Source organism: Aythya ferina (assembly GCF_964211825.1).
Source record: "Aythya ferina genome assembly, chromosome: 4".
NCBI lineage: Eukaryota > Metazoa > Chordata > Aves > Anseriformes > Anatidae > Aythya > Aythya ferina.
The window spans coordinates 24,813,769-24,839,675 of record NC_140300.1 but is presented as its reverse complement, the minus strand read 5'-3'; the positions used below and the strand labels follow the sequence as shown (position 1 = coordinate 24,839,675).

General features: G+C 46.3%; 2 protein-coding genes and 1 long non-coding RNA gene across 20 annotated transcripts in view; 1 reads left to right on the top strand and 2 right to left on the bottom strand.

Annotated features, from left to right (window-relative positions):
* Positions 1-181: 181 nt before the first annotated feature.
* UCHL1 (ubiquitin C-terminal hydrolase L1) lies at positions 182-4,890 on the bottom strand. 2 transcript variants are annotated; one of them, XM_084516521.1, is made up of 9 exons: positions 4,749-4,884; positions 4,629-4,640; positions 4,390-4,518; positions 3,221-3,371; positions 1,863-1,948; positions 1,739-1,786; positions 1,305-1,374; positions 880-938; positions 182-607 (listed from the first exon to the last, which is right to left on the bottom strand). In XM_084516521.1, the coding sequence occupies exons 1-9, from the start codon at positions 4,779-4,781 to the stop codon at positions 521-523; spliced, it is 675 nt and encodes a 224-aa protein (XP_084372647.1). In that variant the 5' UTR covers positions 4,782-4,884; the 3' UTR covers positions 182-520. The 2 variants fall into 2 exon arrangements, with proteins under 2 accessions (XP_084372647.1, XP_084372648.1); XM_084516522.1 differs by lacking the exon at positions 4,629-4,640 and having other exon boundaries at positions 4,749-4,890.
* Positions 4,891-13,733: 8,843 nt separating this feature from the next.
* Positions 13,734-15,607, bottom strand: LOC311435477. The gene is made up of 2 exons (XR_014692141.1): positions 15,485-15,607; positions 13,734-14,255 (listed from the first exon to the last, which is right to left on the bottom strand). It is a non-coding gene; the product is annotated as an uncharacterized lncRNA (long non-coding RNA).
* An 11-nt stretch (positions 15,608-15,618) lies between these two features.
* The window catches only part of APBB2 (amyloid beta precursor protein binding family B member 2), a 159,618-nt gene continuing 149,329 nt past the window's right edge, over positions 15,619-25,907 (top strand). For 12 of the 17 annotated variants that reach the window (XM_084516501.1, XM_084516514.1, XM_084516500.1 and 9 more), the window contains exon 1: positions 25,493-25,607. The gene's annotated coding sequence lies outside the window, so the exon portion shown is untranslated. Of the gene's footprint in view, positions 15,926-25,492; positions 25,608-25,907 lie in introns of those variants that run through there. The other 5 variants (XM_084516510.1, XM_084516503.1, XM_084516506.1 and 2 more) reach the window with 3 other exon arrangements.

The following is a 25,907-nucleotide window of genomic DNA, read 5'->3' as shown; positions in this document are numbered from 1 at the left end:
AGACACTAAGGCATCTCCATCCCCATCCCCAAAGGCCTTCAAAGGAAAAGCAGCAACTGCCCTACCCACCTGAGGCAGGTATTATTTAACTCAAGAGAAGGACTTTGAGGGTCCCTTGAAAGCAATATTTATACAGTGTCACATGCAACTCTGGAGAAAGGACATGAACACTGAACTCCACTTAGTCTTCCAGCAGAAAGTTTTATTCTCATTAAGGACAAGGAAATATCAACCAACAGCTCAATTAACAGACACAGATTAAACAAGCCCTGTTAAGCATTTTCTACTTAACATGTGAAAAAACAGAGTCTAAAGACATCCAATGTGTCTAAATTGTTCACGTTAAAACTTGAGCTCATCCTTTAACATAAGCTCAACTGATGTTGCTCCTGTGTATAGCAAAGGGTGGAAACAATTTAAGTTACCAGAACAGCTGTGTTTAACAAGTACTGAAGCACTGGAGTTTAGACTGCATTTACTGTGTGCTATTAGACTGTTTTCCTTGTGCCTCTTCAGAGTCTCAGGCAGACTTGCAGAAAGCCACAGCAGAAAAACGAACTTCTCCTTTCTCACGTTCTGTAAATTGCCTGCAGATCTTAGCAGAATCCTTAAAAGAAAAACAAGGTTTAGATGATTGGGACACACACTTACTGTAGAGGCTCTAGGGAAGTCTGTGGCTCCTCCAAGTCCCCACAGAGAAATTACTAACAGCACCAGCTAATAAATATACTTACAGATATCTAGGTCTGTATGACCTTGTTACCATGGTGTAAGGAATAGCTTGCACAGCAAGTACAGAAACTATATCCTGCAAGCACACCCTTCAGCCTTTTAGAAGCCTCATTTTCAGGGAATGAGACAGGCTGTGGGAAGTCTTACCTTCAAGAGCAAGTCATCTGAGCTTGTGCCATGGTTCACAGGAAATGGCATGCGCCCATCTGTGAAAGAAAGTGCTATCACTCAGTGTGCTTACTACTTCTGTAAGAATAGAACTCAGCACAGCAAGCCCAAAAAACAAGTATATAAAGGTCTCTGGAGAAGGTCAGAATAAGTTGTCAATACATGCCCAAATGGTAAGGGGACCAAGTATTCCCAGCTCTACAGGAGATGACATGCTTTCCAAGAGAATGTAGGTGTTCAGTGCAACTCACCTTCTATTAAAAATCTAAAAGTGAGAACTATGAATTGGCTTTGAGGATGTCAGTAAACAGCTTGACTAGCAGCAAGCTTCTAGCCCGATCCACCAGCTCTGCTGTACAGCATGAAGCAGGCACACTCCAACTCCAGAGCTCTCAGGACCTTACCCAGCTCATACAGATGTCCATCCACATTGGCAAACAGGATGAAGTGGAAGTTCACACTGTTGTCATCAACCTTAGGACAGACCATTAGATACAGTAGTTAGACTGAAAAAAGCTTACTACTATGAATCCTACCTGTGACTACAAGACAATGGCAGCATCAGCAAGAAAAAACACCAGAGCACTAACAAACCAGCTGAAGAGGCCTCTGCAAGGCTTCTAAAAGGTAAAATCCCAAAAGCCCTAACACTAACACTTTAGGAAGTCTGAACCTAAATTTCTAGCCCATTTGAGGAAGAAATCCTGCACATTCACCTGGAAGTCATTTGTTTCTCCTGCCTCATGAGCCATAAGAGTTATCTGCCAGACAAAAGCATGCAGTGCTCTACCACCTTCTATATTCTCTTCTCCCAGGATTTTTCCTATTCGGATCTTACCCGACACTGTCCTTCTTGTGCAACAGAGTTGTGGACTTCTTGTATAGCCTGAAAAAGAAAGCAGATACAGGTTACTACATCTGTAAGTAGTGATAGCCATCAGCTACTTGTATAGTTCATGTACCTTATTACTTGCAAAGTGCTTGGCTCTCTCTTCAGGAGAGAGATCAGCTGTTTCATCAAGGAATTTCTTCAGGGCAGACCCCTCATCTGCACAAGATAAAAGATTTTGTTCAGCATAGGTAGAGAACCAGTTACAGACCAGACAGCTTACAACACTCAATGCTCTTTGTGCTAACTAGGAGTAATTGTATTCAGCCTGGAACCATCTCCAGCATAAACATATTACAACTACCACTTAAAGTGGAAGTAAACTATTTATCCAGAAGCTACTGATGACAATCTACACAAACAGCCAGAGTTCAAGTGCCTCAGGATACTCTGAAGACTCATCTCAAAACAGACTTTCAACTGGGACTTGGCATTCCTGATTTCCCCTGCAGACTTGGCAGAAGCTTACAGGCTTCATGTGTCTTAAAGAACGGTACCAGTGGCAAGAACAGTTTTATCTATCCATATTTTGTCAATTGATATTTAAGTTCTGTCCTTTGAGGCTCTGCAGATGAATATAGCTCTTGGTTATGCTAGGCTTATTTTGTCTTTCCAAAGCATGAACTAGTAGTGCAGTACTAGGACACACTGAATTCCTAGTCTTACCTAAAAAAGATGCCATAGCACTCAGGGGTGCTATCTCAGAGACGCCTTTCAAGGAGCACAAAGCAAAGCTGGTCTCAATCTTGCCTTCCACATATCCTTTTCCTTGGTGTAAGAACCCCTTGGGTGGCGTGGGATTTCAAGTTCAAGGGACAGTGACAAGAAGTTGCTGTATTTTGCAGTTTGAACAGGAAGGTACTTTTTGACCCAGTGACAAGCCGTTCTTTTCAAGAACTTGTAAGCCTGCTTGCTAGGAAATGGAAGGCTCCAGTCACCTGTTACCTAGGCCAGTTTTGTATCTTTTCCTATAGAAAGGGAACCAATCAAACCCATCCTTTATAGGAAGTTTATTTCCACACCCATATCATCCTGTATTACTTTCCTACAGAAAAATGAACAATTTAAATTGATTTATGGACTACCCTGAGCAAATCTATATGACAGACATAACTGTCACTATGAATTTTATCTGTTCAGTTGACATCAACACCAATGTCAGTGGTCACTTCTGAACATGATGCTTCCAAGTTACAGATACATTGGCCAGTCCTGCTGTGCATCCTCCCCCACCCTACGATACTCAATAGGGTACCTCTGCAGTCACCAGAGTCAAGACATTCACTTCTGCAATTTCTGCTTCTCTCCAACATATACAAAGCCCACTTACCAGCAGCAGCACAGCATGTCTACTACAGCTCACACCCACTTAGCCTTCCTCTGTTGTGAAGAACACTGGAAATTCAAGCACTCCAGAACATTCATACTCACCAAGTTTCACCTTGTCTTTGTTATTAGCAACTGCGTGTATCAGACCAATTGTCCCACACGAGTTACTGACAGTCTGCTTCAGGAAATACACCTTGGAACTGATTTCTTGGTCCTTTATTTTCTCAGTCTGTTGTTTCCTGAAGTTCTCATGCTGTAAACACGTAATCATTTCAAACATTTCACTATAGCGTTACCTTTTTATTATGCAAATTGCCACACAGACAGATATGCAGGAGAACCAATACCAGGTCTAGACAGAAAAGACTCGCACAGAGAGTCATCTTCATGGCATGGGTCCAGTAAAGCATTGTAATGCCTACTCTGGATGCAGGCCAAGCCTTAATGGACTACCTGCATGACTCAGTCATATCCAAAAGCATTGCTCTTGGCCTCTCCATCTGTGTCGTACACTGGAAATAGCTTGAGGGGGAAGTCATAATGGATAGGCTCTTTTATCCTCTCAATTGTTTTGCCTATTTAATGAGACTACTCAGCATGTCTCCGCTTTTGTACCGTTAGGTTACCTCCCTTCACGAACCCCTCCCTATCAGCAGGATGTATAGACCAGCGTAAAACCCATTGCTACTGAAAGGTTATAACCTTTCAGTTAATTAACATCAAGCATCTTTTGTTTCAAAGACCACCTCCTCATTCAGTTCTTCAGCATCGGCCAGACAAAGCACCTTAATCACCCAGGAGTGGTTTAGGCCTTCCCGAGCAATGATTCAGCATGATGGCTGAACCACCATTCCCCACACTCAAGGCGGCATTTTCTTCAGCTGGGCACACAAACCGAAGCACAGGAGGTGTATCGGAGCAAGCAGCCTTATTTTCTGGCTTGTTTTCCCTCAGCTCAAGCTGTTTGGAGGCGAGTGCTGAGCACAGGCACCCACCAGACCACACCCACTCCGCAATATCTGACCACTGCCTGCCCAGACAGCATCCCTACCAACCGGGAAAGGTACCCTTACTAAACAGGAAGGTTATAGGCTGCCAGCTTGTTTTTTTATTTCATTTTAGGCACAACCCAGCCTGCAGAAACCCCACAGAGCACTGCCTGCTGTGCAAGCACCAGGGCGAGCTGCAGGCTGGCAGCTCACCCTGCCACCAGCGAGGGGATGGGCAGGGGGTGCCCGGCAGCCCTCGGCACGGCTCAGGGCCCCACCTACCTGCTCGGTGAGGGGGAAGAGCAGCAGCAGGGCGCAGGCCGGGCTGGGCACGGCGCCCAGCGCCTCCTCCTCGAAGCCCAGCACGTCCACGAAGCGCCAGCCGGGGCTCACACCCAGGCGGGCCAGCACCTGCGGGGCACAGCGGGCGGGTGGCACGGCCGCAGCCCCTCAGGGCCCCGCCACCCGCCGCGGTGACACAGGGAACAAGGAGGAGGAGGAGGAAGGCGCCGCGCACTCACTTTGTTCAGCATCTGCAAGACAACGAGGGGGAGACGGGAGCTGAGTGGAAGCTCAGCGCCTCGCCTCGCCTCGCCTCCCCTCCCCTCCCCTCACCTCACCGCCCGACCCCCCGCGCGCACCTCTGGGTTGATCTCCATGGGCTGCCACGCCATGGCTGCAGGCAGGAGGCGATGTCCCCTCACGCGGCGATGTCCCCCGGTAGCGGCAGCAGCACCACCCGCACTTCGCCGCCGCCCTCAGCGCTGTGGCGCGGAGCCGCCCACCCCGGCCCTTATATAGCGGCGGGACGGACCACGCGGCGCTGCGGTGGGGGGGGAGCGAGGGAGGGAGGAGCGGGGCGAGACCAAGGCGGGGGGAGGAGGGGGAGACCCCGGCCCCTGTGGTGTGGTGAGGCGGGGGGGAAGGTGCTAGAAGGGGCCCCTCGTCCCGCCCTGCCACCCAGCGGGGCTGTCGCTGTCCCCAGGGCCAGCATGGGGCAGGTGCTCCCTCTGTGGCTTAAAGGTGTTCAATACAGGCAGTACGTGCTGTTGAAACAATAATACGACAAAAAAAAAAAAAAAAAAAAGATAATAAATGCAACAAAACCCGTCACCGTCAGCCTGCTGGTTGCATTGCTGCAGCTCAGTTCAATTCCTGCCTTCGAGTCGAGCCCTCTGCAGCTAATTATAAAACACCGGGCTTTTTATCTTTTATTCATGACTGACAGCTTCTCCGTTCTGGCCTCGGGTGTGAGCACAGCAACAAACCCAGGCTCTGACACACAACCTGGCCTGATCTTAGCTGAGCAACCCCTCTGCTGTGAGCAGGAGCTTGGCATGGAGACATCCTAAGAGCCCTTCCAACCCGAGGCATCCTGTGATTCCTCCTGTCACAGTAAAGGCAAAGCAGTATACACCGATCAACACCAAAGATTTCTTTTTTTGGGGGGTGGAAGATGTCACAGGAAACGACAGCATCATTTATTTCTGCCTTTTCCCCTTAGGTTTTAGCTGAAAGCATTGACACCCATCAGAAAGCCCAACATGTCTGTTGGGTACACAGTACCTTTGACTACCATACTTTTTGTGATCTACTCTGCCTGTGCTGGAAGATGCAAGTATCCCAAAAACTTGAATCAACAAGTATGAAGCTAACGATTGCTGATATGTATGTAGGAGACTGCATGCAGCTCCTCTGAGAGGATAACAAGTCTTGCAGCCTAGAAAAGGGAAGGCTATAAATGGCAAGAAAAATCCTGCTTCTGAATTCCTCAATGGCAAATGGTGGTTATAACTCCAGCCTGCCTCGGAGTAGTAGCAGCGCTCAGATCTCTGGGTTACTGGCATCCTTGGGATGGCCACTACATCTGTGCAAGCAGCACACAAGGGCCATAGCATTTCTAAGGGATGATCTGCCAAATCTATCAGTACATTACACTTAAATAAACAGTAAATGTAACTGATAAAAATCTGCTGCAGTTGCATATAGATGCCTGCCTCTGGGAAGCCACGTAAAAGTGAGTGCTGTGTCATATCCAGTACCCATCTACCTCCTTGCAAAGAGGAAGTCTCTGTACAATCTTTCCTCAGTGCAGGTAGATGCATATGGCAAATTTAACCCAATTCTTTCCCATCATTGCAATAAAATCAGATCACCAGAAAAATTGACTGGAAATATTTGTAAACATTTTGCATTGTCCAAATATAGTAATACTTGTGGTGTTTAACACTGCCTGTGAGTAAAGCTTTCACTCAGATGCCTAATCTGGAAGGAAGAATCTTCACTACATATATAGTCTTTGGGCAGATTTCTTTCTCCTAAATATAGGGCCCAGTGGTAATATTTACTTCCTCCCTGTGTTTCAGTTTAAGGTTTACACAAGGAAGATCTAGACCTAAATTTAAGGGCCTTTTCCGAGTTCAGAAGCTCTCCTAACAGGAGTGACTATGACAAGCAGGGTGGTGTGGGAGATGGAGCTGGCCTTATGCAATGCAGAGCCCCTGATGTGGAAACTGAGGTCATAAACTGCTTTAGCATTTTTCCTATTCCTCTGCCAGAAGCTAAGCCCTGAGACTTTCCAAGTCCCTACCTTCAGTTGCATTATCCACACCTCCCTACCAAACACCTCAAACCTGTGCTTTCCTTTGTTTTCCTATGACATTATTCACTTCCCAAAAGAAGGACCCCAAACCCATTTCTGGAAATCTGAAGTCCCTGCTCCCTACCTCCCAAACAGACAAACTGTGTCCTTGGCTTGCTGGTGGTGCCCAGGGCAGGTGGAGCTGTGCACCACTGCATCCCACAGGAACCCATTGCTGCAGGTCAGCAATTTCTCAGCACCTGCCCATATGCACTTACCCTGCAATGTGCTGAAAGCATCGGAATCACTGTGATTATCTATTGTAAGTCATTTATTGGGCTGGGGTAAAAGCCTGCCTGAGAGCAGTTATTACAGCTCAGTTATATCATAGTAGTGTGCTTGAGAGAGAGGTTGCCCTATACAGAAATGCAGCATCCTTGAAGAGTTGCTTGGACTACTTTTACTAAGGCCAGTGTTGACATAACTCGTAGCACAGCTATGTTGATACCCTTCCTATTATCATAGGGGCATTTAGGATCCCTTCATAATTAACAGCAAGAAGAAGAAATCTGAGAGTATAACTCAGTGGACCAAATGGAGATGTTAGCTTTGGGCAGAGACAAACTGCTCTAGAAACACCAGTTTCTTTCCCTTAATAATAAAGGGGATCTGTGGGACCCAGCTCAGGTGACTTTTCGATGGATGAATCCAACCTTATCTGCCTGGATATTAGCAAATCCTTGTAGCTTGCCATAGCTAATGTTATGATAATGTATGATTGAGCATGCATTATGACATATAGCAAGGACAGACTTTATTTCTGGTTTGGAATTTCCCAAAAGTCAGCAGGACTGCCATAAGCCTGCTGAGGCAAGACGAGATTTGCAAGGACTCCACATGCACAACTTACTGAAAGCATGAGAGGCTTTTAGCCTGGTAGGTAAGTGGCTGTGAAACAAGACGAGTTCCTATCACTTAGCAACAAGTATGCAGTAGGTGATTGGAAAGCTAATAAAACACAGTCTTATTTTCCACCACTATCTTTTTCCCTGTCAGGGTATCTCCACATGTCAATGGCTGCATCGTTGTGAAGGGCAGATGTAAGGGAATTGCAACTGCGTTTGCATACAGGTTCCACCAAGCACACGTTATATTCTGTGTATCACCATTCCAGCTATACCACAAAATGTGTATAGCTTTCCAAAAATGAAAAGCTGGGATATGCTGAAGAAAGCCTTTCTCCCAGATTCGATGGTGGGGAAAGCCCCTTTCTGGTACGTAAACCCTGGTGGGCAGCTGAGCCCCGCACAGCTTGCTCACCACCCCCCAGAGAGAATCAGAAGGGCAAAAGTGAGAAAAGCTGTAGGCTGAGATGAAGATGGTTTAATAAGTTAAGGCCTTAAAAAAAATAAAATAAAATAAAATAAAAGATAAAAAATAACAACAAAGAACAAATGATGCAAAAAGCGATCACCGCCAACTGTCTGACAGGCAGCCAACCCCTGAACAGCAGTCTCCTGGGAAACTCCCCCCACCAAGATTTTATTGCTAAGCTCAATGTTACACTGTATGGAATATGCCCTTGGTCAGCTGGGAGCAGCTGTGTCCCCTCACAGCAACCTGTGCACCCCCAGGCTCCTGGCTGCGGGGGTAGAGTGGGAAACAGAGAAGGCCTTGAGGCTGGGAAGCACTGCTCAGCAACAGCTGAAGCATGGGTGCTTATCAGCACTGTTTTGGTCCCAGATCCAAAACACAACATTTTATGAGCTGCAGTGGAAAAAATTAACTCCATCCCAGCCAGACCTAGTACACTATGCCATAAGGTGCCAGACATAAAACATGGCAAATATTTCCAAGGCCATAACAGGGACAGTGGGCATCTGGGGGCTGTGTAAGGTAGTAACATCTCCCTTTTCTTCTGGTAAACTGCATGAACCGCAGCAGTAATTCCTCTGTATTAGTGCCTCAGCCCTTAAAAGATCAGAGAGATCAATAATGAAAGCACAGAAGACTGTTATCATAAAGGGCCTGTGTCCATGAAAGCTTCGAGCAGGACCAGAGGTGTGTGTTTGCATTGCTGAGTTGCAGCCAGCTTCATTTAAACACTTGTGCGAGGATTCTCAGTGACTCAGGAGATGTTCTGGCCAGGAGGTGGAATGAGTAGGGACTGCTGAGGTGGCGACCTGCTGAAGCATATGAATTCTTGGTTGAATATATGATGAAGGAGGCATCTGGTAACTGGAGGCAGGCAGCACTGAAGCTCTGCAGATAAAAGGGTTAGGATGGTGAGGCTGCTCTGCCAAGGACTAGCTCTGTGCATATCGACTGCCAGCAGTGATTCTGCAGTCACTGCAGCCAAGTCCTCTAGCATGTAAAAAATGCCTCCACAGAATGCAATAGCTCTTCTGGAAATCTGTAGGTGGAAGTGTTCCCTGAGGTGCTAAAATGTAGCTTTAAAGGCCTGCCTTCAGCATTTCAGCTCTGAAGAGTGTGGCTGTGATTTTCCAGGATTCGGATTTGTCTGGCAGGATGCTCGAGATTCTTCACCTTGCTCCTCTGCAAAGTTGTGTCCACCACAGGCGATGGTGCCTTATAGGATGCTTTGTTTCCTGGTCGAAGCAGGACGAACAAGGAGTGACTCCTTTCTCTCTCCGCAAGGAAAGGCAGAAGGGAAATAACTGCTGACAAGGGTTTCTTAGTTCCAACCAGATGATACACTATCTGTTTTTACTTGGTATGAAGGCTTGCTGGGCTTTCAACAGATGAGGAAGACACATGGGCAGTTATGTCTCATTTTTCTTACATGCTTTCTTTGGGTGACGTTAGCAAGCTACCCGTCTTCCTCTGTAGGCAAGAACAATCCATCTTTCCAGTCTGTAGGGGAGAACAATCTCTCTCTCCTTCCTTGGTCTTTGTTTAGGTAATCTATACATTCTCGGGATTAGGATTCTTTATCTGGAGATGCCAATTACACATCTCAAATAAGAGGACCTCATTTTGTGTGATGTTTTTGTGTAATACATAAAATAGGTAATAATAACGAATTCCAGTTTTGATGTAAAGGTTGGATGATATCTGTGATAGGCACCTGTGTCACTACTTATTTTTTCATCCACCCAGTGCCTCTCATATGAAGGGGTTTTATTCTGAAATGTTGTCACTCCACCAGTTCAGCAGCACAAAGCATCTTCCATTGTGTCCTGGAGGTCAGATTTTTCTTTCTTTTCTTCTCTCTCTCTTTTTTTTTCTTTTCTCATTTATTTATTTATTTTCCTGGGGGCAAGAGGGGCTAGTGATGGGGATTAATCCAGATAGAAAAGGCAGTCCTACAACCCATCTTTTCACACCAATGGAGACCTTTAGCAGGATGTTGAAGTAGCTGACAATGGGAATAAGTGAGCAACAAAGCCACATCATAAAAAAGCCATTCAGCTTAACTCGGTCACAGTATCCTGAAAGATGCCTGCTTTGTTCCAGGCATCTGGCACAGTTCTGTGTTCCTGCTGGATCTTATAAGTAGTTTTCTGGTGAAACATTTCCATCTGTTTTATACATGTACATATATATATATATTTACTGCCACATATAAATTCTGAAGCAAGGTGTGCTCAGCTCAACATATTCTGCTGAAAGCTGTGCTTCAGTAACAAAATTGTCTCAGGCAGTACAAGTCACACTACCATTCTGTACATCAGTGGGGACACACCATGGTAAGCATTGACTCCTGACCTATATGTCACTCTTGGGAAGTCCAAGGATTTTGTTTTTAATAAGGGAAGCACCCCGAATTAAATCTTCAGGCACAGACCAGTTGTGAGTTCCAATGTGAGTTCATTTTCTGCATCTAAGCCAGCCCCAGCTACCTCCTCTTCATCACTCCTAAGGCCCGTGGCATATCTTAGAGCTCCCAGCCACAGAAATACACAAGTATTTTTGGTGTGCCGCTCTGGGGGGCTGCTGGCTTGGGAATGACTCAGAGCAGCACAGCTCTGACGCTTTCTCAGTGTGACTGCAGCAGATGCAAAGCCTCGCAGGCCTAGAACTGCACTGTTCTTCTGATCTGCTAAACGGAACCAGCTCCCGCGTTAATTACAAATTAACAGTAGCTATTCACTTGTACTTGTAAGACAAGGCTTTGATTTCAAAATATGTAAGAGCAAGAGACTTAACCCCATGTTTACAACCACTTTCCAGAAGTACATCTGGCAGATCATACCCCTTTGGTTCAGCTTTAATTCTGTCGCAAAGTCTTCTACAGATGGTGACCACCCAGGGAACTGCTAATGGAAAGCAGTTGTGCTGGACGTGGAGCTTTCACCGGCTGGGGGACACGGCAGCACCAGGGCCCTACCACTCTGTCTCCCCAGGGCATGCCACTGGAGGAAAGTTATTGGCTGTGGCTGGTTCAACTGCAAGCAAGGAGCATTAAAACACAGTGAAACCAGACCAATTGTCCCTTCTAGGCCTGCCTTTGCTCTGAGCTGCTCTCAGAGCAGAAATCCGTGGTGCCACCTTTGCATCTACCTCAGAGCATCAGCAGTGGGGAGCAGAGGGAGGCTTTTCGTCCTCTCTGTTCCAGGAATTTTTCCACGTTCTTCAAGGAGGAGATCGATTCCAATCCCCCACCTTCAAGAGAAATGTTTCGTGTTTGTTGCTGATGGAGGAAGTGTTTTCCTGAAGATCAGTCTAACAAGCACTGTTTTGAAATGCTTACCGAGGCCACATGTAAGGATGAAGAACACCATCGTTTGGCCCTCAAGCCTTACTCGTTTCAGTGGAGGTGTTTGGTTTAGGAATGTGCATGCAGAAACACATCAGTGGAGAAAAATATTTACATGGTGAGGGGAACTGCAGCATGGATCAGAAAAACAACGGGACTGTATCGCATTCTGCAGCTGTAAATACAAATGCAAAACATGCCACTCTTTCCAGGGTATGTTTGTACACACAGGGCAAAATTCCCATCGAGTGCATTTGCAGCCTGGGTTTTTCTGGCTGTATTTAGCACACTAGACACTGGACTTTTGTCTCTTGCTTCAGAGACAAAGCTCTCCTGTTAGTAAGCTTACTGTTTCCATCTTTGTCTTAGCTTTTTCACCACTTAATTCGTGTTTATTAGTGGATGTGAATGTGTAAACAGGCATATATATGGAAAATGAGTGGGATAGCCATTCTGACCTGAGACCTGGGTTTGCTGATGGCCTCGCTGGGAGCTACCCTGCTGCACCACCTTGGATGTCCATCAGGAGCGGAACCAGCAGCACTTCCAGCAAAAGTTCCAAGGTGTGAGAGGGCCGGGGCTGAAAGCCAGCAGCTGCTGGCGTATTCTCAAAATAAGGAAAAAATGTAGTCTGAAAGGCAAGCAGCATTCCCAAATCTTTGTCTTGTATTCCTGCTTTTCAGATATAGAAAAGTATTGTAGATCGTGTGTCAGTGGCCATCACAAAGCAGAGCTATATTTCTTGCATTCGTTTTAAGCATCCAAGGCAAGACTAGATACCTTTTAGCTTTGCAAATTTGAGCTATTTTCTTTATTTGACTAATTACAGCCCTTGCTTTCTTAGGACTTTGGAATATTTTTTTGTGTGCCAGAGACACAAAAAACAGTAAATGGAGCTTGCTGAAAAGTCAGCCCTTCCATCCCAGTGCCTAAGCAGCTGTTGTAGGATTTAAAAATTCTGCATCTTTTCTTACTGTTTTCCCTCACTTGGCTGCTCTAGCTAGAAGGAAGTCCAAAATGGGTTGTTTTCCTGCAGTGATCACACGCTGAAAGTCTTCTGGTTCTTCCATTTTAAATGTGTGGGTTTTTTGTTTGTTTGTTTCAAATATTGCTATAGTTTTCAAGCCAACACCATCATCCTGCTTGCCTCCCCCAAAACTTGTAATGATAAAAAATGGAGCTGCTCCAGACTTGATGAGTGGTTGGTCGCCTTTCCTTCACCTCACTGTCAGGAAATCCCTGTATACCACTGTACAACAGACAGGGAAAGGATGGATCAGAGAATTACATCTAGTAAAATATCTCAAAGATCATAAGCCTGTAATGAAGAGAGATATCCTGTGAGTCTAATTCTTGAATCTTCTAGCTGTATGTGCGTGTGGTGGCGTTCTTTATTTGGGGAAATTTATCTGATTTAGCATTTTGAGATGGAGACTTGATAATACAGTGATCAGTGTGAAAATGTTAGAGACTCAGTTCCAAAGCAAATTACTGTTCTGCTATAACTGAATTTTCCTCATTAAGTTTCTATGTTAAGCTCAGTTTTTGGAATAATATATTCAGTGAAAGGTTATTTGATGGTGTAGGTTCCTCTGAAATATTAAACCACGATTGCACCGCTAGATGGTAGTCTTGCTTATTCCATATTCACCGCTTTTCTACTTTCATCTGCAGAGAGAAACCGTTTCTCATGAGACAGGATTGGTGCGTACTTTAACTATCCCCCTACAGGGAATAACCCTTAAGTAAAAAGCTGGGATATAAAATAAGGCAGAGGAAGAAACTGTATTAACTTCTCCTGAGAGGGCAATCAGAGGCACAGTCAATCTCAGAGAAGGATCTGTAAACCCATGCTGCACTGAGGAAGCTAGTGTGCAGGCAGCTATTTGCCACTGGAAGCTCAGATGGTCGCTCATTCCTTGTTGCAAAGTCAGATGGACATTGACCAAAATAAATTTGCAATTTGCATTCGTAGTTCAAACATTGGGACAGCAAGATGATGATGAAATGATTTGGTTATGAACTGGTAATATAGAAAGGCCTCTCCTCTTATTATTTGTAATGTTTAGAAGTATTGTTTCAGTGGATGTTTGTGGCTTACAAAAAGAGGTAGTAAGGGCTTCGTATCAGTACCTTTAGCCCGCAACTGCAGGAGCCATTTCATTGTACTCGGAAAGTTAACACATCAGATTGCTCTAAAACAAGAGATCTATATTTGATGAGACTGGCCGAGCCTATGCAAGCAGTATATCCACATGGAAACGTTTCAGAGAAGTCTGAGTGTATTGAGCTGCTGTCCATTTAGGATGTATATGAAATTCCTTATTTAGTTTCCTCAACACTTCATTTTTATGACTCTGCTTACTATACTGCAAACCAAAGTGCATTATATGGACCATATAACTAAATGTTAATCATATTTTTAACCACATAGCAAAAACCACAATGCAGTGCTTTTACACTTCTCATCAAAGGAATGTGAATTTATGACTGTCTTGCTTGGCCACTGATGTCAGGAGAACATATTAATAGGCTATTCACTCATAATCTTGGGTAACCCAACAGTTGCCTTGCATCTCTCCGATAGATGAAGTGCAAATTCCAGAGAGAGTTCTGCTCCATTATGCCCTCAAAGTCTCTGCATAAAGGCTTTCCCTGCTGCTGGACGATGTGCTTTCTTGGAGAGGAATGCACCCTGATTTGCAGACATTGGAATTCGATGAATCACCTTTGGATGTCTCAGGAGGTCATCAGTCCTTCCTGAGCTGATCAAGATGATACATTTCTATCACAGATAATTAGGACTATTTGGAGGGTTTTCTTTGGATGTCCACCATAGTTCTGGATCTGAAAGAGTGAATTAAAATGTGAGTCTTAGCATAAGGAAGTGTTGTTCTTTTTATACAAATCTTGACTAACTCATGTCCACATTTGAGAAAAATGCAAGTACCACTGTAAACAAGAAGAATAAATTTAGGAGTAAGTGTTAAGTGATTAAGTATAATTTCCAAGTGCTTTGCTCTGAACTATGACATCTTTGTCTAATTGTCGTTTCTTCTTGTTCATCACAGTAGTGCTCATAATTGCTTTTTTTTTTTTTTTTTTCTGTTCTTTAGGCTGATGGATGTCAGTATGACCTGCTAAAAACACGAATATTTCTAATTAAAGATGTTATATTCCTATTCATCTTAATTGTCCCTATAATTATAGTCAGTCCATCCAAGTTCTGCTGTTAGGGGCATAGTTATAAACCCAGAAAACAAAATAGTGAAGGTTCTGGAAATGCATAGAAAAAAAACATCCCTTCTAGATTAATAGATTCACCATTAGAAATGGTGCAATAAATTTTGAAATGGTCTTGGGCACTCTTAATAGGATTGCTGAATGTGTTTTAATTTAAGAGAAAAATCAGCCTGGCCATTTCATTATTGTAACTGTCTTCTTTGACCTCCTAGGGCATCTTTGGTTACTCTGATGTGGCACTGTATTTTATTAGTGATTGTTTTGCACCTGCTTTTCCAGTCTTTGTAAGATTGTTAGGTGGAAGAATGAAAGATCTGCTTGCAGTTGCCACTCAACTACTATGTCATTTTATTTTTTTGCCTCAGTAATGAGTATTTTTTTCCCCTGTAACCTCAAAAGCTTACGTTGAAAGCACAGAACCCCAAGTATTTGGTAAGGCTTTAAACAGAAGGAGCTTCTCATAGGTGTGCTCTTTTAAGCCTCGCTACTAACTCCCCACAACGTCGCTGTGATCCCCTGCTCCTTCCTCTCCAGATGCACCCAGAGCTTCACTCGCAACCTGCTCCTGTTGTTCTGCAGGTGCCTTAAAGCCTCGAGGTTTCCAGGACTGCTCCTTTTGCTCATTTTCCACGTCTGGGAGCACACCCTGGACCTTTCCCCCTGTGCGGGCTGGGTGCCTTTGGAGCCCCCCCACCACCACAGGGCTGCCTGGAGCACCCCCAGCGCGCTGCCTTTGTCAAGCAGCCGCCTGCCTCTCCCTTCTCCCGGGGGGCAGCACAAACCACCGCCGCCTCCCCACACAACCCCTAGCCCCTGGGGGTCGGGAAACCTGCCCTGGAAGCCACCTCAGCCCCGGGGGGAAGCTCCTTGGCGGCCGGGAGCCGCTCCCGGAGCCGCAGGTGGGAGGCGGCCGCCCCGAGGCACCGGCGGCGCCATGTTGTGCGCCCTCCGCCGCCGCCGCCCCGCCCGGCCGGCCCCCTGCGGGCCGCGGCGCTGGGCGGCGGCCAGGGAGGAGGGAGAGGAGCCGGGAGGAGAGAGGAGAGGAGAGAAGAGGAGGGGCGGCGGTGGCGGCCGGCGGCCGGAATCGTTTCCTGGGTAAGGCTGGGAAGCGTTTCCGGAGGGCTGGCTGCATCCCGCAGCGGGCTCCGGGCGCCTCGGGAGCGGCGCGGTGCGGTGCGGTGCTGCGGGCAGGGCAGGTGCGCGCTCCCCGCGGCGGGGCTGGGGCGGTGCGGGGCTCCCGGGCAGCCCCGGAGCCTTCCCCCGGGGAGATTTGGGTGGGTTTCGGGGCTTCCCGCGATTTCAGCGCTGGTTACTGCTGCTCGGGGGCCGTGCGGGTGGGAGCCGGGGGGGAGCAGCCCTCGGGGCGCAGCGCGGAGCCGCGTTAATGTCGGGCGGTGCGGGGGGGCTTGCTGGCGGTGTCCTGCTGGGGCTCAGCCTTGTGGCTCTGCCCCTCCAGCACCAAATATTGCAGCGCACACCGCCTGCAGGGCGCAGTTGTGCTGCTGCCGTGCCGCAGGCTGTGCAGGGCACTGCCCGCAGCGGGCTGGGCTCCGGGCAGGATGCGCTGCGCTGCGCGGCGCTGCCCCGGGGGCCAGCTCCGGGCGTGCCGTGCCCTCCGGCTTCTCACCGGGTCCCTCCGGCTCCTTCTGCAGCCCACACGCCACCACCCTGCTGCCTGATGCTCTGGTGCTTTCCAAAAGCCCCAGCGAGTTGGCTGCCTTGCGGTTGAAAGTGTTTTCTGCCTAGGTTCAGCTGGAGGGTGTGCGGATGCTGGAGCACTCGGAGGGGGAGACATCCTCGTGCGGTGACCTTGTGGCAAAATCTTGGCTGGTTAACTTCTTTCCTGAAAGCAGCCAAGCTAAGCACGGGTGTTTTGACTCTTCCCTTGCAGCAATGAGCGTGCGATGGAGCACTTTAGGGCTTTTCTTTTTTTTTCTGGTTGTTTAAGGGAAATCAAGATTTGGAGAGGACTCTTCAAGAAGAATACAAGTTTTGTTGCATGTTACCAGAAATTTATGACTGTTCTTAACACTGAGGCAGCCCAAGTGAACTTCATCCTCTGTGATGAAGGAGAAGGTCTAAGCAGTGGGTCACAGCGGTGTGGGAGACATTTCTTAGCAGAGGGGATGCACAACTTGCAAGCCTGGGTTATTGTTGTTGTTTTCAATTTTGCAGCTAAGGAGCCAGTGAGCAAAAATGATCAATTTTGGTGGGGCACTGGGTGGATTCTGCTGTTCCCTTGGTCAGAAGGGAGAGTGACGTGCTTAGGAAATGCTTGGGGGTGTGTAGTGAGGACTGGTGCAGTGTTGGAGCTGAAGAGAGTTGTGACTTGAGGAGCTGGTTAGGAGGAATGTGAGTGCTTGAGATTGCCTGCTGTAAGGATTTCTTACCAGGGGCTGGGAGAAGGCCACAATGAATCCTGGTAGTTGGTAGGTGATGGTAGGTAATCAACTGATTGCATCTCCATCAGATGGCAGATCTGTGTTTTACAGAAGCTCTGACCTAGGATGTGCAATCCCACTTGAAATCCATGCTGAAAAGAGACTATACCACCCGTATGGCTCCTTTGGGTAGAAGACAAGGGTTTGCCTCTGTCCTGTGCTGTAAGCAAGGAACTCAGCTGCTGGGAACACCAGAGCAGAAGGAGATGTGCAGGGCACGTTAGCTCCTTACTTGCTAAACTGCTGCTGTCCTGCTGCCATGGAGAAGGTGACAAATGATGGGGCGTGTTGGGCAGGAGACTGGCAGGAAGGACTGGTGGGATGGGTGGGAGCTCCGGGGGTTATCGGGCACATCTTGTCACTTGTGCTTCTGGTGGAGCAGGTGCAGAGAGTGGCTGGGGTAAAGAAACAATCGCACCAGAGGAGACAAGGAAAGCCTGGCTCGTCTAGCCTAGGAAATGAGGCCTGAGAGGGGATACAATTGCAATCTGCAGATACAGCAGGGATATAAACAGTAGAAACAGAGAGGAGCTATTTAAACTAAAGAACAATGTTGGCAAGAGAACAAATGGATGTAAACTGGCATGAATAAACTTCGGCTGGAATTTCGTTTCTTCCCTAAATGGAGTGAGGTTCTGGAATGACCTTCAAAGGGGAGAAGTGGGAGCAAGACCCCTGGCTGGCTCTTAAAGATATATTGAGGAAGTTTGTATCATGTGCCTGGCTCTGTGGCATTAAGAGCTGAGGCTCGGTGACTCAGGGAAACCTTTTCTGTACGTGTGAGTTAACCAAGTATAGATTTTCTGTGTTAATGTTTCTTATTTTAAAAATCTGACATTCAGAACTGACATCAGAATAAACTGCTCACTTTACGGTTTGTATCACTGCTTAGAAAGGATTGTGATGTGCTTAGTGGCTGCTTCCTGAAATATTTTACAAGTTTAGGTTTTCTTTCCTCCAAAATGTTGTATTGGCTTGCAGCAGTATCTGATTATGGGGAAATGTCTATTTTTCATTGTGAAAATTGTGCAAAAGACTATTTTTTAGTTTGTGTATCACAGCTGTTTGAGTTTATTCTTCAGGTTACAAAATAAACCACAGAAAAAGTGTTTCTTGATTGAAGAAATTGTTAAATCCTGTAAAAGCAGGAGTTGGGAGGGGACAGCTGATCCAGATGGTGTGAATTGGGACCAGTGTTCCCAGCTACGCTGTGACTGGAGGGCTTGAAAGTAACTTTGAAGACAAGTCTAGTTTATGTAGTTGTCTGCAGGTTTGTTTCATTTGCTGTTACTCAGAACAGCTGAGAGTTATCTTGAGTGGTGGTTATAGCAGTCCAACTCATAGAGAAGTCTGTAGGCCATTCTAAAAATATGGTGTGCAGCACAAAACACAACCAGCTGCAGATCCTGCGTAATAGGTCCTGTGACTGTCAGAAGTACATGACAGCTTCCAGAAGATGCAATAAATATAAAAAAGGAAGAGCAGCAGTGGTGGGCCGAGGCCTCACCTGTCTGCCCCGGTAGCCAGCTGGGGCTCGACCCAGCCACGTGGCACTCAGCTGGCTTCATCTCTGAGCAGCACCTCCCATGTGTCTCCAAATGCTTCTGCAGCTCGATGGGCTGATGGCCCCCAGCCCTGATGGGCAGCATCCCAGCACCTCTGGACCCGTGTCACTGTCCTCATCTCTCTGTGGGTGAGCACTGCTGGCTGCTGCCCCGTAGCTGTGAGGAGTTGGGAGTGCTCTGTGTACTGTTCTGCTTTAGCTTCCTTCTTAAAATAAACAAACAACTCCTTCACCTTCAGCCTCCTTCTGTTCCAAATCCTCGTCTGATCTGTCTGCAGCCCCCCGGGACTGTATTGCAGCCTCCACGGCCTTTGCCCAGGAGCACAGCTTGTCTGCAGGCCTGCTTCTGGTTGTGTAAGAACTCCCTCCTCCTGTTTCTTCTCTGCTGGATTCCTTTCTCTGGTGGCTCGTAGCTCCCATGTGGCAGAGGCAGTGAGAGATCCTGCATTATGACATTTATAACTTTGTAGTCCTCTGTCTTCCTCCTCCATTTGTAGTTTTACCTGACTGAAGAGCTGCTTACTCAGCTGTTCTTTGAACAGAGGCTGTCCCTGAGTTTGAGTGCCCTTTCCAGGAGTCCTTCCTACCTCTAAAGATCCTTTTAGGGTGGGAGGATCGGGACTGCATGCAGTTTTCAGCAAGTAGGTGAGCTCTGGGGCTGTGCAGTGACATAACCGTACTTTGTTTTCGTAGCGATTTATAACGTTTGATGAGCTTTTGGGGCTGCTGATGAGCTCATTTCATGGATGCGTGCAGTCGTAACCTCGCGATGTTGCTCCAGCGTACGATCATTTTGGGGCCTATCAGCCACGTAAAGCTGCGGTTGTGCCTTTCCCATGTCCGTGTCCTTCCATCTGCTGTGTTTATTTGCATTAGTTCTCATCTCTATGCTGTTGACTCAGTCTCGCAGGATTGTCTGGAATCCTTCACATCCTGTCCTTGCCGCCCGAATAATGTTTCATCAGCAAACTTCCTCGGCCCGTTGCTCCGTGCCCTTTCCAGGTCTCATGTGAGCATCTCAGGCAGCCTGAGTCTGAGCACAGGTTGCTGCTGAACTTCACTGGTGACTTCTGGTTGCTCCAAGAGAGACTGTTTACCTTTATCCTTACCCTGCTTCTGTTTTTCCACCCTCTGCATGTCCACGTGAAACCTCTTCTCTTACCTCTCTCGGCTTAGTTCCCATGAGGAGCCCAATACCTGATGGTAAGCCCTTTTGGAAACTCAAGGAGATGGAAACAAATGGATATATCCCACGTTTGGTACCAACTCTGAAACACTTATAAAGCAGGGCTACTCCTCCTGAAACTGTGGACTTTTCCAAAACTCTTTCCCTTTATTACCAGCATCTGTTAAGCTCATTTTGAGCCCAGTAGAGGTGCTTGGCCGTGCAGTTCATGCTTCCCTGAAGCCCTGCTGAAATCCTCGCCTTTTGCCACTTTCCTTTCCCCTGCTGCATAGGATCCAAGGTGGATCTCTAATTCTGTCTTCTGCAGTCAAATCCTTTTTTTTCTTAAACTAAATTATGCTGAGCTTCTGTCTTCTCCCTTGAAAATATGTCATTCGCATAGGCAACTGCTTAGATATTTTCATTTTTTATTTTTTTTACTGCTGAAGAAACTTTGCATCTGTGTATTACACTGATGAGTGCCTTTAAAGTATTCTGCGTAACAATTAGGGTGATTAAAAAGATGCAGATTCCTGCTTTTATCAGTAGTCTGCGTGCTGCATGTGTGGTGCGCTTAGAAACCTGCCGTGGATCTCAGCTGAATGGAGTCAGGTGCGATTTACTCGAGGATATTTCCTCGGGAATGTAAACGATCAACTTCAGTCGTAGCACATTAAGAGTAACAATATGTGACAGAGAAGGGTTGCTACGAAATCAAAACATGTAAATTTTTGCTTCTGATCTCAATATGGGATAGCCGGTGTCTGTAGTTGTGGTTTATTTTACCTTGTGAATAGTGCTGCTGCTGTTAAAGTACTGCTCTGCAAATTTCTGGCAGACCTCTTATTGACAGCTTAATCTTTTGGACTTCACGACTCCAAAAACCTCTGCAGAAATCTCAGCGGTGTCCCTCTCCAACGTGGCCAAAACCGAGTAATAACCTGCTGATGTAGTCTCCTAGCCCTTATTGTTTGGCTGTCCTTTTTTTCCCTGCAGAAATCTTTCTCTCTCCTTTGTCTTCCTGGCCGGGTTGTGTTGCTCCCCAGGTAATGTATCCCGGCAGACAAGCATCAGCCCTGCCTGCCCTGGGGAAAAGCCTCCTGGAAGCACGAGGCTTGTTCTGCGATGACACGCTCTTAAGCCATGTTGAGTTCCTTTGTTGAAGGGTTGTTTTTTTTTTGTTTGTTTTGTTTTGTTTTTTGTTTTGTTTTTCTTTTAATGCAAATATAGCTTAATTTTCAAAGGCACCAAGAGGAGTATTTCTAAACTTCTGCAGATATCCACGGAGAATGGGTGTTTGAAACAAAAAAACACCACACCCCAAGGGCTGGATACAGGCACTAAAACGTAGCTCAGTCAGGACTAATTTTTCTTATGTTTATTAGCTGGCTGTGGGGGGAGGTTTCCTGGTTCCAAAGGGAATGAAAACGGCAGGAACAAAATGTTCCCTACCGTTATGAATCAACTTGTTGGAGCAGAATAACCCACCAGAAATTTTACATATTTTTGTTGTTGTCTATTTGTAGAAACATGCCATTTCTTTGTAGCGTTTTCAGGGTAGAAAGCACTCCAAACAGTTACCAAATTACAATAATTTGGTGTGACTAATATTGGCAGGATTTAGTGAAGCCTTTATCGGGAACCTCTTAAGTGTAATTTCTCAAAAGGGATGGAGGGAGATGCTGCAGGGCGCTTGCTGGCCAGCTGCCTAGCTCAGAAAATTCGGAGCTTGACGTGAAGCCATCCCATGTATGCGGTATAGAAATTCACTGTAAGGACCTGGAAGCAGTAGTTTGGGTACATGTGGCAACTAATTCATGGCTAAGGTGTTTACATTTGCCTAGCTAATTCTGTTTGAGGGGAGGATTATTGCAGGGAAGGGATGCTTCTCAGCGAGGTATTGACCTGTGTGCCTGTGGGAGATGAAAGGGAGTCGCAGGGTGTATCCAGGAAAAGGAAAGCCATTTCTGCAAGTGTCTCTTGCTGTTTTTTCCCCAAAGTGCCTAGCTGGGCGTTTTTCCCTGGGTGTGTGCAGCACTGAGGGTGTTTTTGGTGGCACAGCCCCTCGAAGAGCTGCGTGGGCCTGACCCCTGCAACCGGGCTGAGGTGGGGCACGGGGAGAGGCTCTGCAGTGGGGAAGCTTGGGACCAAAAACCCTGTGCCCTTTAAGAAATTAAATTTCATTTTGATACTGGTTTTTCCCAAAGGTACAGACATAAAAGTCAGCTTAAAAATACAATAGAAATAGCATACATACTGGTGGGTGGGTAAAGGGGAAGGGAAAGGTTATGAAGATAACTGTGTAATGCATGTGTAAGGAAAATGTTTGGTACCCGTGTATATGGAAACTGGAGTATTAACAAAGCAAAATAGCTTCAGTTTGTTCCATCTTTGTTCTTCAGAAGTATTTGGGATTAGATTTGTTGTTATATAAGTTTGTGGGCTGATAAGATGACTACCCAAGGAGATTAAAATAACGTGGTGACAAGACAGTATTTGCTTCAAACATGTGCTGTTATTTAAACATGCGCGAGAACTGCTAGCAAACAATGCTTGACTATATACATGTATTTTAACCTTATTTTTATAATCTTTGCATGCTGTTACATCAGCATTTATCTGTTTGTTGGTTGTTTTTTGTTTTGTTTTGTTTTGTTTTTCACCAATTCTTGGCAATTCTAAACTCTTTTCAGTAAAATATCCTGTATGTTTTCAACTGATGCAAGAACAAATTGGGGAAAAAAACAAAGTTGGGAAAAAAAATGAATAAACTTAATGGTCGAGATATTATATATGCCAAAACAGTATCCAGAAAGTTGACTGGTGGAGACGTGTGGGCATTTAGAGGTCAGTAGGTCTCTTTTGAAGACGAAAGTAGATGTATCTGAAGGTGACAAAGCTGGGTGCTGTTGGTCAGGGTAGTCACATCCATGGTCCTGGGGAAGGTTCTTTGCAGCCTGACAGCATGCTGATACCTCGGTGCCCTCACGTTGAAAGATGTGTGATGGAAGGCTGTTCAGGGAACTGAAAATAATGACAGAAAGTTCAGGTGTGGCAGTGAGGGATCTGTGTGGGGAAGGAGGATCTGGAGGGAGAACCAGGAGGCTCCCGGGGATGTCACCACTACGGTGAGGCTCGCTTCTGAGGAGGACCAGGAGGAGTGGGAACATCAGAGCATTTGTACCAGCTTTGTCCCTCAGGTGGGAGTCAAGCTTTTGTAGTTTCCCAGCTTGCTTTAAGCTGAGAATCAGCCAGCTCTGCCATGGCCTGGTTGTGCTACATCTGCGTGCACGTCCCTACCGCTGCGGCCGACCTTGCCGGTGGGCGCTGTGTGGAAGATTTCCTCTGGTAGCAGCCACTGTGGTGGTGCTGGGAGCTCCTGGGCCTTGCCTCATGGTAACCTGCATGCTGTAACGAGCCCAGCCACCCTGCAAGTGCCTGAGAAGACACAGGAGCCGGCGCCTGGCCGCTTGCCACCCTGCAGCACAGTGCATCTCGCTGCTGTCCCAGCCCAGCAGGTAGCAGTGCTGCCGGTGTGAAAGAAAGACATTTTGTGGGATCTGTCCAAATCCATAGTGGGTTGAACAGGAGGGAGACCGAAATTCTTCAGCTGTGCCTTGTTCAGCCTTCCAGTGGAAGAGAAACCCGTCTTCCTCCTAACGTGTGCCCAAGGTTTTGCGAATATACAAGGTAAAATGATTATTATCCTAGATTTAAAGCCTGGATTCTCCTTACGTGAGTTCCCGTGGATGGCTAAATCTGTGCCACTTTGAAAACCCCTCTGAAGACAGATAACCTGGGCTTCTCTGAACCCTTCCTGGAAGATTCACTTTGAGGGATTTGGCCTGCTTCTCTGCTTCTGCCGTGTGCTTCTGAATAATCCTTGAACTGTAAATACAGCGCTGGAAAAAATAACATTTGAGCTGGCTGACAATATTGTGGCTCACATTAGGACTTAAATTAAGAAATACGAGCTTATGCTATAAATCAAAAATTTGGGTTTGTAACCCCTTAATTTTTGGCCTGATAAATCCTATTACTCCCAGAAAGCTGTTAAGGTTCATCTCAGTAAGCGCTAAGGATGTTTTAAATCCATGGATTATTTAAGTTCCGCCTGTGCCAAGGTTTAAAATAAGACTGCTAATGCACGGGACACGCCAGCTGTAAAACCAGGAGTGGATGGTGTGGAATCAATGCAGGAGACACCAAGCGACCTATCCAACTTCAGACCTACCTAGCGTTCAACTTTAACTCCTGCTGCCTGGACTGCTTTTGCTAGCCTGCTGTACAGGGACAGAAAATTCACTATGCCTATTTTTTCACTAGTATCATTAGTATTCTTGATTAAAAACACTCAAGGATGACCTTATGAAGCCAAGTTGCCCACTGAAGGATCCTTTTCTTTATATTTGATAACTGCATTGTGTGCCCTGCCAGGAATGCTTCTGTGGAGGGATGAAGATGCTGAAGCTGTTGAGTTCAGGCTTGCTTGCCTGCCCCTTGGCCATCGAGGCTGAAAGTTGCACACTTTTCATTTGGTGTACTCTGCTGGGCAGGGAAATAGGGGCTGCAAGCGTGCTCCTCGCTTGGTGGTGGTGTCCCTCTCTGGCTCTCCTGTGGAGTTCTTGCTTGGTGGGTGGGCATTAGCACCTCCTGGGCTCTCCCTGCTGCTGAGTGGAAGTGTTACAGAGCTTCCTCAAGCAGGAAACTGGGCTTTCCCAGTTTTGGGGTTGCTTTTTGAATCGAGACTGCAAGAAAATGGTTTTGGCGTAGGTGAATGCAATGTGTTGCTATGGCAGGATATGAAGCCTCCGAGCAGGAGGAGGTGTGGAAATTCTAGATCTCTCAAGAGAGAGGCTTAAGCTGAATTTGCTTAGATTTTAAAAACTGATGGAGGTAAGGATATCTAAGGATAGTGATGCGCATACCCTGTGAATCTAAATCGAAGGTATCGATGCTTCCAAACAATGGCTCAGGAAAGGCTCGTGCCAGTGAGCTCAGGTGGATGCAGAAGCTAGCATATAAATAGATTGACAAGAATTTTAATTACACAGCGGAGCTAGATGATGAAACCGGCTGCAAAACCCAGGAGCAAAATACGCCTAAATCTCTTGGGCAGCATTAGGCACCAACCTGGAAATAGCACTCCACCATGGAGCAGTGGGGAGGAATGCTCTGTACCAAGTATAACATAAACACGCCTAAAAATGTTTTCTAGGCTTATTTTATTTTTTCCCCTCTCCTTACTTGTTTTAAGGCCTAGGTTTGTTCTGAAAGATTCTAAAATTATCTAAATTTGAGAATAAAGCTGATTTGTTTCACAGAAACTAAGTTTGGGTCTGGGAGTTTTAAGCTATGCTCCTTTGCGGTTTCTTGGCAATTCCTAGCGTAGTGTGGTGTCCGTAACTTTTATTTATCACTTTTAATTCAGAAGTGCTAGATAACTCAACTGCTGTCACAGCACAACAGGAAATTCTAAAAGGCTTTGAGAGATTCAGTATAAAGCTAGCAAAACGGCCACAGCTGGATGGTAAAAATGAAAACAAAACCAGGCATTTTCCAACAAGATGTCATTTGGATGTGACAGGCTCAGGGACGAGCAGCAGTTCTGCCTTCCTCAAAAGCTTTTCATGAAAGAACCTTTTTTTTTTTTTTTTTTTTTTTTTTACAGCAGAGTAGTACACGTGTTGAAACTTGGCTCTTACAGAGAAGCTTTCTATAACGTGATACTGGAAGTATCTGCTTGCCATATGGAAATTGGTAGTAACATTACCTGCGCTTTTGAAGTGAGTATTTCCCTATTTGTTAGCCATGACTTGAAAGCACCGCAGTATCTTAAGCTCAACGAAATGCTTAAACTTGAAGCAAAACAGTTACTTTAAAGGAACTTCAGTGATGGAGAACCTCTCTGTTTTGCAAGGTGGGAGCAATGCAGCTGGAGCAGGTTGGTGTCACTGAGCTGCAGGAGGCTGATGGACACAAAACATTGCCCTGAAATAACAGCATGGTCCCAATCCCCTCCAGTGGGGAACAAGTACTGGGACAACCCAGAGCCACTACTGAGTAGCCTAATTCTACACTGTTGT

Coding starts and splice junctions, on each gene's coding strand:
- UCHL1 (XM_084516521.1), bottom strand. CDS start 4,781: ATGGCGTGGCAGCCCATGGAGATCAACCCAGAG. Junction 1,949..3,220: donor CAAAGACAAGGTGAAACTTG/GTGAGTATGAAT, acceptor TATCTTGTGCAG/ATGAGGGGTCTGCCCTGAAG. Junction 608..879: donor CAGATGACTTGCTCTTGAAG/GTAAGACTTCCC, acceptor TTTTCTTTTAAG/GATTCTGCTAAGATCTGCAG.